This window comes from Somniosus microcephalus, chromosome 3 (genome assembly GCF_052327205.1).
Source record: "Somniosus microcephalus isolate GS21.2 chromosome 3, FLI_Smic_1.0, whole genome shotgun sequence".
Lineage (NCBI taxonomy): Eukaryota > Metazoa > Chordata > Chondrichthyes > Squaliformes > Somniosidae > Somniosus > Somniosus microcephalus.
This window is the reverse complement of record NC_140989.1, coordinates 301,412,100-301,426,218: the sequence shown is the minus strand read 5'-3', so window position 1 is coordinate 301,426,218 and position 14,119 is coordinate 301,412,100. Positions and strand designations below refer to the sequence as shown.

Sequence of the window (14,119 nt, the reverse complement as noted above, 5' to 3'; positions counted from 1 at the left end):
AGCAGATTTCCTTCCCTAAAGGACATTGGGTTGGATTTTTATAACAATCCAATAGCTTCATAGTCACCATTACTGGTACTAGCTTTTTATTCCAGATTTATTTAATTAACTGAACTCAAATTCACAAACTGCCATGGTGGTAATTCCAAAAGGTATACTTGCGTCTGTATGATTTAGTCTCTGCATGAAAAAACAGTAACTAGAACCTTTCTTTTCTTGAATAGCTTTGAGTTCATAATAAAATCCACAATGTGAAATCATTTCTGCACAGTACCATGGCTCCTCCGTAATGATGAAACCAAATCGGACTGTTTCAGAGCGAAAGTATTTCAGACAAGGCATGTCTCCACCATGTTGCAGTGCATAGTAGCCGTCGTGGGATTTGAACTCAAATCTCCGGATTATTAGCCCAGGCCTCTGGATTACTAGTCCAGTAACATAACCACATAGCTACCGTACCCATTTGCAGTGACATCTGTGGTGGCACGGGCACTTTCATTCCCTCAGAATTCCCATTATATCCTCAGAGTCCAAGATGGCCCTAATAACCTCCTGCCCTTTGACACCAAAAGCATTCAGCTCAACTATGTGTGCAGGCAACATTTCTGTACACTTTGTAGCTCTGCCTTCATAGATTGGAAAGCAAACAGGAGCAAAAGGGGGGAAAAATGTCAGCAGCTAGTGGAGGGATCGTGGCACAGCAGTGTCATGCTGGCTAATTCTATTTCTTTATGAGAACCACTATTAATGTGTTGCCTCTGCTTCGTAACTAGAGCTCAGCTGGAACTCTATCCCACCATTGTCACCAGTTGAGCAGTGCCCTAATCTAAAGAAGTGATGATTGTAATTAGTTTTTCTGCTCTGAAAGGCACAGTTCCTTAATAACATTTACTGGCTAGTCCTATTAATTCCAATACATAAGTTTTCATTTAAGCAATTTGAGGAGGGTAAACAATCCAAGTCTCAGAGGAAAATGTCCAATTGCTGATTATATATTTCAGAGCGAGTTTTCCCAGCTTTCGGCCTCTCACCCTTCAGTTTACTCACTTTTCTGGTTGGGACTCTATTCCGCCGTTGTCACCAATTATGCAATGTCCCAATCTGAAAATGAATGAAGATAATGGCCTGGAATTTGCGGTGAGGAGTAGCCGCGAATGAACAGTGTTCGCTGTTATTACCTTGTTGAAACTGACCACAACTTTAGGATTTAGTGCATGTGCATCCTAACGTGGAAATCCTGAAGTTGCAGTCAGTCATTCACTGCTCCGACACTGGCTGTGCATTGGACGCCCCCCACCTTCCCTGCCCCCAACCTCCCCCCCACCCCCCCACATAGCCAGCAATCAATGTAATCAGGGAAATCAGTGCAACGGATGAAAACTTTGGCTTTTCTGCAGTAAAGTACCCCACTGTTAAATACCCCATTAAAAGTTAGACCTCCTTGGATTAGGTGTAACTGGGGTTTTACAAACAACAAATGTTATAGCCCTAAAAAGTTAATTTTAATTTTGTGGCGTGTCAAATTTCTCCACAATGATGAAAATTACAATTTTTAAGAAACTTAAAAAACATTATAATGTTTTTTAAGTATTTTCATAAATATTTCAGTTTTACCATTTCCCCATGTGAAAGCCCCAATCTTTGTTTTGCTCTCTCTAATATTTTTTAAAAGTCAGAATAAATGGAGCTTCTTTACTTCCTGCTTCCCGCTCTGAGAATTCTGCATTGCGATTGGCTGCTTAGACAGCTTGTTGACATCACAGCAGCTATGGAATTCCCGCTAAACTATGCTGATCTCAGCTGCACGTCGACAAAGCCAAACTTCTCGCCACAGAGATCGCGAGATCTTTGCGGACAGCTTTCTTCGGGGCCAGCGGCGAATGCTTTTGCTTCACCACTGACCGCAAATTATGGGCCAATAACCAATTTATTCACACAGAATTTGAAATGAGCAGTTTGCAGAAGATTGTGTATACAACAACCTTAGCTTGTCCTTTCTCTGCCATGCCCAATGCATTCTCTGCCCAGGGAAGTCATTGTATTTAATTCTGTATTAACCCAAGGAATACCACCTCAACCATTTTCATCGCCTAGTTGTTAAGAAATACCTACATTAATTGCTGTTCCCTTGGTTTGTAGATTGCCCAGAATGACCACACCATTTTAGGGTTAAACTACAGTAGGATTACCTTTTTCTTCTCTCCAAACTTAACTTCCCCAGCCCCTGGAGTCCAATTTAGCCCTCAGTGGGTGAACCCCAAACCAATTGTAACAAAAATAAAAAAGCTATAGATGCTGGAAATCTGAAACAAAACACAAAATGCTGGCAACACTCAGCAAGTCAGGCAGCATCTGTGGCGGGAGCAGACAAGTTCATGTTTTAGGTGCGGACCATTCTGAAGACTGTTTTGAAGTCGAGTCCACACCAGAAATGTTAACTTTTTTTCTCAGATGTTTCCTGACCTGCTAAGTGTTTTCAGCATTTTCTATTTTTGTTCAAAAGCCAGTTGTTTTTAGCTCCTTCTCTTAGATCATAGGTGTAAGAGGCTGAAAATGTAGTTGCCACAGTAGCTCAGGCCCCAAGTCCTGAGAGGAACTCTTATTGCACAACAAATCTTACAACATTTACAGTTATCATTATTTGCCATAAGTCAAAAGAGACTATTTGTAAAGCTATTTCTAGTTCACCCTTTCCTGCCTCGAAAGAAATAAAATAAAAACTTTAACACACACCAGGAGATTAAAAATTAAGAATTTAATAACATTCAGGAATAACAGAAGGCCAATAAGTCCAAAAAACCTTTCTCTTTTTGACAGATCTACCCTGTCTACCCAGCTTCTCACCATATGTCTCAATCCCTTTTTTTCTCCAGAAGTGCCTCTTGAGCCAATTTATTCTGCCCATTACATGCTTTTTTCTGGCAATTTATACGTCTTTTACCTCGCGTGTAAAAAACGTTTGCTTGACTTCCTGTTTTATTTCCTTTGAAATTTCACGCCTCCCTGCCCCTATTACTGAAGGAGTTGACACATGCTGAGTATGATTGTAGAGGCACTAGACACTCTTTGGCACCTTGCCCAAGAAGCCTTTTTTCATGTATGAATATAGATATTGAGCATCACCAGACTGGTGGACTATTGAAGTCATCACAGCTGCATCCAATCCTGTGCTCACCTGATGTCCACAAGCACTCACTTTGCAACGTTACTGGATAGTAATCAGAAGCAGGAACCTTGCCTGGTTTCTAACCTTCCTTGTGCAGGGATACAGAGGTTAATTGTAGTGTCTCTACTGCCTTGCTGACAAAGACCAGCTAACCCAGTATTCAGTACATGTGACCTTCTGACTTTCTTCCTTACACCTTACTTACTATTTCTCAGCGTGTGTCCAATGGTATTTGAGCTTTTCAGCACAAATTAATAATGTGTGAGGAAACTGGCAGGATCGTTCAACTTTTGAGGAGGCATAAAATGGGTGGCAGCAGATCAGGCACTTGTTACACTCCATTGTCTTGAAAGGAAAACCGAACAAGCTGTATAATGGGCAGTTGATCCACATATCGCCCATTATACACCCCCACCAAAGTTGCAAGTTCAGCCCAGCATTGTGGTGTATTACAGAAAATAAAGCACAAATAAATGCTTTACTCCAGCTAGACCTGTCACACTGTTTATCCTCCTAAACATACGTTTCCCGTATTTGTATCTGTTATGCCAGTAGTGTGCTGATCTATATGCATGATATGCAATATATGGAAAATTCCTGACATGGTAGTAATTTCCGTTTTTCTTTAGGTTTCCTGCATTTGACTCAACTTGTTCGTTTTATATTCCAGCATGCAGTGAACCACATGAAAGTAGCGTACATGCCTCCTCACGGGGACATAGGGCCTCATCCGCTATTGGTGCAGTTTGTGTTTTCTGTCAACGATCAGCAGGGAGGCACCTTGACTGGACTTGTCTTTAACATTACCATCATGCCTGTGGATAACCAACCACCTGAGGTATAGGAGAGCTACGCCACTTTGCTGCTTAGCAATGTGAAATGGATCTTTGAGAAGCACATTTATTTATTTAAAACACAGTTTTCTACCTATTTGTTCTGCACCATCTGCTCAATCGCTTACAATCCAGCCCCAAAGGCCATTTTATGCTGCAGCATTCCAGATTAGATACACCAGAATGATCAGATTTACTTTAACAAGAGCCCAGTCATGTGTTTAAAATACACAACAAGCTATTTAAAAAAAATACCCAATTTTTAATGATTTGACATTTAGTTGTTATTCTGTGTTATTAAAAAACATTTTGAAAAGTGGATGAATTACGATAAGCTATTTGTTGTATGTTAAGAAAACTAGGTGAAGGGCCAAGGCAAGTAATGCAGAGCAGTTTAGGTTGAAAAGAACAGTGGCTGAAAGTCCTAGGAAATGATTACTAGCTTATATTCTGTAGTTTCTTTCCCTTCTGTGGTCTCATTACCTCAGGCTCGCCCACATAAAATTCCATTTGCCGTTCATCAGACTTTCTTCCCAACCTATTCAGAGAGAAAGAGGAGTAAATAGGAAAGCACAGAAGCCCCAGATGAAAAGTGTTAGATAGTCACAAGGAAACATAAGCAGTGGAAGAGTTCTAACCATATCTGTTGGTGGTTTCAATTTCTTTTATATCAGGAGCAGCATTTTGATTTCAAAAATAGCAAACTCATTAACTCTTTCAATTAGTTCATTTGTATACACAGCGGTGTACAGGTAGACTATCCTTTATCCGAAAACCTCGGGACCAGCCGTGTTTCGGTTTTCGGAAAATTTCGGATTTCGGAGGGTATTTTATAAGACTGGGAAATTTGTCGGGGGTGGGTCGGCGGGGGTCAGGGTCGGCGGGGGGGGTCCGCGTGGGGGTCGGGGGTGGGGGTCGTCGGGGTTGGCGGGGGTCGGGGTCGGCGGGGGGGGTCGGCGGGGGTGCGCGGGGGGGTCGTCGGGAGTCGGGGTCCGCGGGGGGGGTTGGCGGGTGGGGGTCCGCGGGGGGGGTCGGCGGGGGTCGGGGTCGGCGGGGGGGACGGGGGGGGGGGGTTCCGCGGGGGGTCGGCGGCGGGGGTCGGGGTCGTGCGCCACTCTGGTCATGTCGTGCGCACGACTTACGCTGAACGAAAAAACCTTCGGTTTTTAGAGGGTTTCGGTTTTCGGAAGTTCGGATAAAAGGTAGTCTACCTGTATTCCTAAAACAACAGTTCTAGCAAAAAGAATATAAAATCAAAATGGCCTTGAAAATCCATGGGCCTTTGATCCTGACAAACGGGTTGGGAACGGCCTGCTAGGAACCTCTGCTGCTGAGCTCGCTGGAGTATCTTTGTTCAGGTGAAGGTTCCCTCATTTGAATTTTATTAGGCAGGTGGCCATGGCACTATGGGTGCACCTGGAGCTGGAGGGGAAGGGCAGCCAATGTGGTATAGGCCTGCTGCACATGCTCACAGTAGCAGCCCCAGCTTGTGGGTATCAAACTCAGTATATTTGATCTCAGCTTTTTTATTTTTGTTTTTGCTCAATGTTCTGCAATAGTTTTCACAAAAATGCAAACCATTTCTTTGATATGGTAAAATATAGGCCTGGAAATTATGCTGTAGGCTACTAGCCTATGTAAGATCCCAGAGGGACACAAATTCCAAATGATTCGAAGTTGACCCGTATTGGAGACAGTGATTTAACTTTATTCAGCACAAGCAAGAATTAATACATTATAGTTTTCAAGCAGCAGTTTACAGAGGATAATTGAGACTTATATTACCCCGTTATGCTCTGGGTAGAAGTCACGAATGTGAGTAGGCTGCACCCTAGCCTCTTGTCTTTCATCTCTTGTCTATCTCTCGGGTGTCCCCTGGATTCTTCCTGAAATCTTCTACACTTTGTGGCTGTCGGGACCCCCTTCTTATGCACTTACTCTCATTCAAAACCTATGGAGTCTCACTGGATCAAGCATTGGCTTATACCCAATTCCCCAAATTCCAATCATGAAGATGCCACCTACACAGCACCTCTGCTTCCTCAGGTTCTGGTCTTATGACCCCCCGACATCATTTGTTTTTGACCACCAAGACTGATACTGGGGCAATTATGGCAACACAAAAGAACGTGTCTCCATACTGAAGAGAAGTGGTGTCCTTGATGGTCCTGTGAGAGGCCCATGTTCCAGCTTCCAGCCAGATACCAGTTCTCCCTTTTTCCTTCTCATAACATTCCAACTTGGTTACAACTACAACTGACCTTGATTCCTGTAGTGTATGTACCTTTAAGGGGAGAACTACTTTTTACAGCTCCTGTATACTGTAGTACCGGCAGTGACCACACCTGTATATAAACCCTGAGTACGGATCTGTATAGTTAGTTTTAGAGTAACCCTCATCCAGTAAACACCTGTTGATTGTTCCCTGCAGTCTCGTGTCTAGTTATTGAAGGACACACAACATCAAGATACACGGATCTAACATTGGCGACGAGAAGATTCAAACCTACCTGCAACTCTGCATCACCTCCCAGGGATTCACTCCTGGGGAAAAGTGAAAGAAGAAGGCTGAGTCCAGAAGCACGGACGTCGACCATCCAGCGGAGACTTGAGCATCACAGGGGAGGCTGTTGAGAGCTGGGCTTGGTTCACCACTCACGGTGGTCAAGCGAAACGGGCTGGCAACAGGTACGACGCAGACCCTTCCCGGACAGCGGCGGCTAGAGCCGACCGACGGCACAGAAAAAGGCCGAGCAGCGTCGACGGGAGAAGAGAGAGGGTAGAGCGCACAGGCCGCAGCTGGTGTTCAGGACCGAGCGGCGTCGATGGGAGAAGAGCGAGGGTAGAGCGCACAGGGCGCAGCCGGTGTTCAGGACCGAGCAGCGTCAACGAGAGAGAGAGGCGCGCAGGAAAACGCGCAGAGCGCAGCCGGAGTTCAAGGGCCGAGCAGCGTCAGCAGGGAAGAAAGGAAAGCGCGGGAGACACCATTTTGAGCCGCAGCGGAGAAGAAGGGAGAGCGCGGGAGACGCCATTTTGAGCCACAGCGGAGAAGAAGGGAGAGCGCGGGAAAACGCCATTTTGAGCCAGTCTAACCACACCCAGGGATGCTGAAGAGTGGCATTGTCACAGCGTTCGACAATGAAGTCGAAGATTGGACGACATATGTCGAACGCATAGAAGTGTACTGCAAGGCGAATGAAGTGCCAGATGAGAGGAAAGCGCTGGTATTGTTGAATTCAATGGGTGCAAAAATGTATGGCTTACTGCGAAACCTAGTAACCCCAGAGAAGCCAGTGGAAAAGGATTTTGGAAACATAGTGTCAATCCTACAGGACCACTTAAACCCCACACCGCTGCTGATAGCAGAAAGATTTAAGTTTCACAAAAGGAACCAGCATAAAGATGAAAGTAATGCTGAGTATTTAACGGAACTGCGCAAGCTATCGAAACACTGCCAGTTTGGAACGGGACTAGCAGATACTTTAAGGGACAAGTTTGTGTGTGGGCTTCAAAGTGAAGGAACCCAAACGGCTTCTATCAGAAAAGGATCTTACGCTGGACAAGGCTTTCAGCATGGCAGTATCACACGAAGCAGCCGCACGGGGCGCTGCAGAGATACAACGGAGACCGCAAGAATATGGCACAAATGAAATGTCATACGGAACAGTGAAGTGCTATCGCTGCGGCAGAACAACACACGACCATAATGATTGCTGGTTCAAGGACAAAGTGTGCAGACTGTGTGGAAAAGTAGGACACATAGCAAGAGTCTGCAGGTCAGGAAAGAAAACCAGCAGCAAGAAATCTCCACAGGAGAAGTACAAGAAGGTACATAAGGTGACGGAGAGTAGTTCAGACGAACAGAAAAGTGATACAGACTCCGGAAGCAAGGAGCTGGGTTGTCTGAAACTACATAAGGTGATCAAAACGGAGGATCACCAAACTATCTGGGTCACGCTCAAGATAGCCGGAGTCCAAGTGAAAATGGAATTGAACACCGGATCAGCCCTAACAGTCATAAACCGAAGGGACTACAAGCGGCTATTCTCACATATACTCTTGAGAGATACAGAGATTGTCTTGAAGACGTACACGGGGCAAAAAGTCTACCCCAAAGGAAAAATAAGGGTGAACGTTATATATAACGGCACGGAAACACCAAAAATGAACCTTATATGTATTGCCAGATGGAGGACCACCACTACTAGGACGTGAATGGATCCGGAAGATACAGCTAGATTGGCATTCCATACAAGCACTGACTGTAGATGCCAAAAAGGATGACGACGTCACACCTGGACGACTGTCAAAAATGCTAACTGACGCACAAGAAGTGTTCCAGGAGGGACTCGGAACACTAAAAGGCATAACCGCGACAATCAAAATAGAGGAAAATGCAAACCCAAAGTTTTTTAAGGCCAGACCGGTGCCTTATGCGATCCGCCCAGCCGTCGAAGCAGAGCTGGAAGGTTTGGAACGTTCAGGAGTACTGTCCAAAGTGGACTGGAGCGAGTGGGCTACACCCATCGTTCCTGTAATGAAGAGGTCGTTGAGTAATACGCCTGGGGAACCAAAGAAGGTTCGCATCTGTGGGGACTTTAAGGTGACAGTGAACCCAGTCCTTCACACGGTACAATATCCGCTTCCGCGGATTGAAGATATTTTCACCTCGCTATCTGGAGGGAAATGCTTCACTAAGATTGATCTGGCCCAGGCGTACCTGCAAATGGAGGTAGAAGAAGCCTCGAAACAGTACCTCACGATCAACACTCATAAAGGTCTCTACCAATACAACCGGCTGGTGTTCGGGGTAGCATCAGCTCCGGCTATTTGGCAAAGGGCAATGGATCAAGTCCTGCAAGGGATTCCAGGGACCCAGTGTTACTTGGACGACATCCTGGTCACGGGCGAAAATGACAGTGATCACCTTGCCAACTTGGAGCAGGTGCTCAGTAGATTGAAGGAATATGGGCTCCGAGCAAATCGCCACAAACGCGAGTTTTTCCAGAAGCAGATCTCGTATTGTGGCCACGTTATTGATGAAGAGGGGTTACATAAGTCCCCTGAAAAGATTGAGGCAGTAGTCAAGGCTCCAGCACCGGAAAATGTGTCACAACTGAGGTCGTTCCTCGGGCTGGTGTACTACTACCATAAGTTCTTGCCAAATTTGTCTACAGTATTACACCCACTGAACACCCTACTGCAAACGGGGGTACCATGGAAGTGGAATGACGAATGTAAACGAGCTTTCCAGAAGTGCAAAGAATTGATCACATCAAAAGAGGTGTTGGCTCATTTCAACCCAGCACTACCAATTCGGTTGGCGTGTGATGCATCACCCTATGGCATTGGAGCGGTGCTGTCGCACAAATTCCCGGACGGCTCGGAGAGGCCGGTTGCCTTTGCGTCTCAGTCACTAACCTCAGCCGAGCGTAACTACGCCCAGATTGACAGGGAGGCCCTCAGCCTAGTGTGGGAGTGAAAAAGTTCAACCACTATCTGCACGGGCAGAAGTTCACCTTGCTGACTGACCACCAACCGCTTGTCTCCATCTTTAATCCAAAGAAGGGCGTTCCGGTGATGACTGCGCAACGGCTACAAAGATGGTCCCTTTTTCTAGGGGCGAACCAATATGAAATCGAGTATAAGGGCACGAAACAGCATGGAAACGCTGATGGGCTATCACGCCTGCCTCTGCCTACTGCGGAGGAAGCACCAGCAGTGGACCCTGTCGAAATATTTTATTCGACTATAATTGAACGCTTGCCAGTAACTAACGCTGGTATAGAGAAGGACCTGACAAAGAGCTGCTCAGGATGCCAGAAGGTCCAAAATGCACCACCACATGCCCCTCTACACCCATGGGAGTGGCCCTCATCTCCATGGCAACGGGTGCATATTGATTTTGCTGGTCCATTCATGGACTCAATGTTTTTAATAGCCGTGGATGCGCACTCGAAATGGCCTGAGGTCATCAAAATGTCCTCCACCACCACGGAGAAAACTATTGCAGTCCTACGGACCATATTTTCCAGGAACGGCTTGCCAGATCAGATTTGCTCTGATAACGGACCACAGTTTGTGTCCGAAGTGTTTCGAAGATTCATGAAAAGGAATGGGGTGAGGCATTACACATCCGCCCCGTATCATCCAGCCACAAATGGATTGGCTGAGCGGTTCGTACAAACCTTTAAAAAAGCAGTAAGGGCCATGTGCGATGACGACATTCCACTGCAGCATAAGGTGGACAATTTCCTGTTCGCCTACAGAAATGCGACACATGCAGTCACCAACCAGACCTCGGCCATGATGTTCTTTAACCGAAGGTTGAGATCTCGTCTGGATTTGCTCAGACCAAATGTACGAAGAGATGTTGAGAATAAGCAATTCCAGCACATCAATGAGAAGCCGACAAGGAGCTTCAATGTAGGGCAACCAGTCTTGGCCCGCGACTACCGAACAGAGAAATGGCAACCAGGAACGATATGCACACGGCAGGGGCCACTAATGTACACAGTGGATGTTGGGGAGAACATTGTGAGACGCCATGTCGACCAGATCCTAGAGTCACAGGAACGAGTCAACCCCATGTCTCGCGTACCTGGTGATGAACCCAACGTACAGGTAGCATCTACCTCAGAAACAGTAGCATCGGAAGCTGATGAACCAGCTGACGACAGGGGGCCTCCGCACCAAGAGCAAGACACTCAGGAAAGGCGCTATCCAGAAAGTATCAGGAAGCCGCCCCAAAGACTGAATTTATAAATGGACTATTTTCAGTTAATGTTGCATGTTCAAAGCGTTAATTGTTAAATGAATGTTATGGTACTGTTAATCTAAAAGGGGAGGAATTGTAGTGTATGTACCTTTAAGAGAGAACTACTTTTTATAGCTCCTGTATACTGTAGTACCGGCAGTGACCACACCTGTATATAAACCCTGAGTAGGGATCTGTATAGTTAGTTTTAGAGTAACCCTCATCCAGTAAACACCTGTTGATTGTTCCCTGCAGTCTCTTGTCTAATTATTGAAGGGCACACAACATCAAGATACACTGATCTAACAATTCCCACAGCTAGCTCCACTCTATCCCTCATCCTTTCTGTTGGAATATCCAACTTTCATTAATTCAACCACTGCTTCCCTATTCGACTGTAGCAGTGTTCTTTCTCACCCCAGGCTGTCTAGGTTATGCTTTCCTCACACACTTTAATTATAGGCAAAAGGGTTACATGACTAATATAATACAGGTTATCATTGCATTCAATTGATGATTACAGACATTTAATTCTTACACACAATTATAATTCCATTACTGATGATTATATCACCAAAGATAGAAAACAAGTATTCTAAAAAAAACAACTAACCCATGATAACCTTACACCTATGAATGCTTAATGTGTTTGTATGAAATTCCTTTCTCCACATGGAGTTCCTGTTTAGCTGTCACCAGAAACTTCATGCTGACAGCATTCCCCTTTCCGACTACTCACTCAGGCTGAACTCAATGTCAAGGAACTTCAATGTCCTGTTCTGAACTGAGCTTCAAACTCCACAGTCAATCCATCACTAAGGCTGCGTACTTCTTCCTTCATAACAGCAGCCTGTTCTCCTACCTCATGCCCACTGCTGTGGAAGCCCTCATCCATGTACCTCTTGGTTTGATTTCTCCAAATCTCTCCTTACCAGTGACCTGAGTTCCACATTAATGCAATTTGCTGAGAATTCTATTCTTCATAACCTATTCTCTGCTAAGTCAATGCCATATCCCCATCCTCACCAGCCTCCACTGCCTCCCACCCCAGAAGCACATCAATTTTATTCATTTTCAAATTCCTCCATGGCCTTGCTGTACTCTACCTCTGCAACCTTTTCCAAGCCTACAACCCAGCATAAAGTCTCCACTTTTCCTACTTTGCTCTCCCTCTTTCAATCTCTCCACATCCTGCTGTCCTGTAAAGTGCCTTTGGGCATTTATTATGTGAAAGGCAATATAAAAGTACACGTTGTCATTGCTGTTTAGCATCTAGCTGTTGGAATGTCTTTTAGATGTCCATGTTCATGTTTGCTTCATTTTGTTTCTCTTTCCGTCTTCCCCTTTTACATTTGTTCTATAAGCTGCTTTCTTCACTTCTGAATTTGGACTTACCTTTGAACTATGCAAAGAAACCTTTTGTTAATTATTTTGTTAGATTTTCACCAACGAAATAAAAGCTGAGGAAGGTTCAGGCTGCCTGATCACTGCAGATAATCTGATGGTGACAGACAAGGATACGATTGATGAGGATCTCCGAATCCAGATGAAACAAAAACCACAACATGGAGATATTGAACTGCAAGGAAACATCATGCTGGAGGGTGATATGTTTACACTTGATGACCTCAAATCCTTTCAAGTCAGGTGACCAACACAAATTCAATGTGCTGTATTAGTTGCTCTTAAAAGGTTAGATGTAGTCCTTTTATTTTGTTTCAGAATGTTAATATGAGTTTAAAACCAGGTAAGAACGCTGCCAAATTAAAATGTTCCAATTTCGACCAAGCCATAATTGAGAGATACATGTCGACTGGGAAGGAGAAGGAGGATGAGTTGAGCTGGGCTGCTCTCACATACTTCTTAAAAGCATGTTCTTCACCTTCCCTTTTAGTCAGAGAATGTTACAGGAGAACCTTGAAGGGGAGGAGGTTTCATTTTAAATGAGATCATGATGTACCAGTGTGAGTCACCTTTGCCAAACCATATATATTATCGACGAAACTGACTCAATAGTGCCATTGGCAGAGCCTTCAGGGAGATTGGCTGGGAAAGAGTGGGTGGTTAGAGGGAGAATATTGACGTTGTGGTGGGCAATTTTTCAGGTAGGCTAAGTGATATACCTATCAATTCATTCCATGAAAAGCGACGAGTTAAGATAGATAACTATAGGTTTTTATTGGCTAAATAACAGAGCCCACCCTCGTGGGCGATCGGTTCCAACAAGCGGAGAATACTAGCCAAGCGGTCACCTTTATACCTGGGCAAGCAGGCGGAGCCATGGCGGAGCCAGCTGAGGTAAGCCCAGGTATAGCAGTGTGCGTGGCAAGAGGTAACCTTGTGTGGCGATAACAACAATGTAAACAGTGATAACAACAGTGTAACAATAGTGAACGGTTGTGAACGTAACAGTGGTTTACCACACTAAGTTCCTGGAACAGCCAGAAATAACCTGTTGCCAAGCCTCACTGGACATTCACCGAGTTTAAAAGTTAGCCAGGAAGAACATGACCAAAGATGCAAAAGATGACATCACATCACTGCGCCATATCATTCAAAAGGTCTGTTTGGGAATCCAGGTGAAAGTGTTCCTTTAATTACAAGAGAAGTAGAGACTCTCCTAACTTGTCTTAATTACACAGGAGAAATAATACAACACCAACAAGACTTGTTTAACTGAATTAAAATATGGTTCTTAAAGGTGAAACTTCCTGTTTTACTCATGTACCCATTATACTATACTAGCTGGGGGAGCCCGGCGTTGCCAGGGCTGTTTTGGGCCGGGCGGTTTAAATCGAGTCCCAGGCTTTCGGCCCTGTCTCTCTGTCCCTCTGTGAATCTGCTGCCGGGCAACATTTCTACCTTTTAATACCTTCAAAGATGAAAGTTAAAGTACTTATAAAACGCTTTGGTAAATCTTATGTTATTTTTAAAAGAGATACTAACTTTTTCGAAGCTGGATTAGCAGATTTTGAGCTGGAAGTAGTTGAAGTAATGGCTGCCCGATGCCTGAGTTCAAAATCATTAGTCCCCGCCCACAGACGCAGCGATTGGCCAACCATCAGGTGAGTGAACTATAGGATTGGTCAATCATCAGGTCACAGGATTGGTCACCTTGACGTCACTCAATGCTAATTAGCAGATAATTAGTGGAATTTTGAAGGTTTTTTGTATATTGTCTGAACAATTTTTGTCCGACCGAAAAGTAAATACGCTTATAACCGTTCCGGAATCGTAAGCTTTCTTTTGATGTAACGCACGTGTAGGTACACTCTATAACTTTAGAGTGTATAGCCGGACAGACACACCGAAGGACAGACAGACAGACAGATCGATCCTTTTTTATTTATATATATAGACTAG

General features: G+C 44.8%; 1 protein-coding gene across 2 annotated transcripts in view; it reads left to right on the top strand.

Annotated features, from left to right (window-relative positions):
• frem1b (Fras1 related extracellular matrix 1b) overlaps window positions 1–14,119 on the top strand; it is a 295,010-nt gene that overhangs the window by 141,630 nt on the left and 139,261 nt on the right. The window contains exons 13-14 of one of the 2 annotated variants that reach the window (XM_085982849.1): window positions 3,837–4,004; window positions 12,195–12,403. In XM_085982849.1, the coding sequence (XP_085838975.1) occupies window positions 3,837–4,004; window positions 12,195–12,403 (377 nt within the window). The remainder of the gene's footprint in view (window positions 1–3,836; window positions 4,005–12,194; window positions 12,404–14,119) is intronic. The other variant, XM_085982850.1, reaches the window with a different exon arrangement.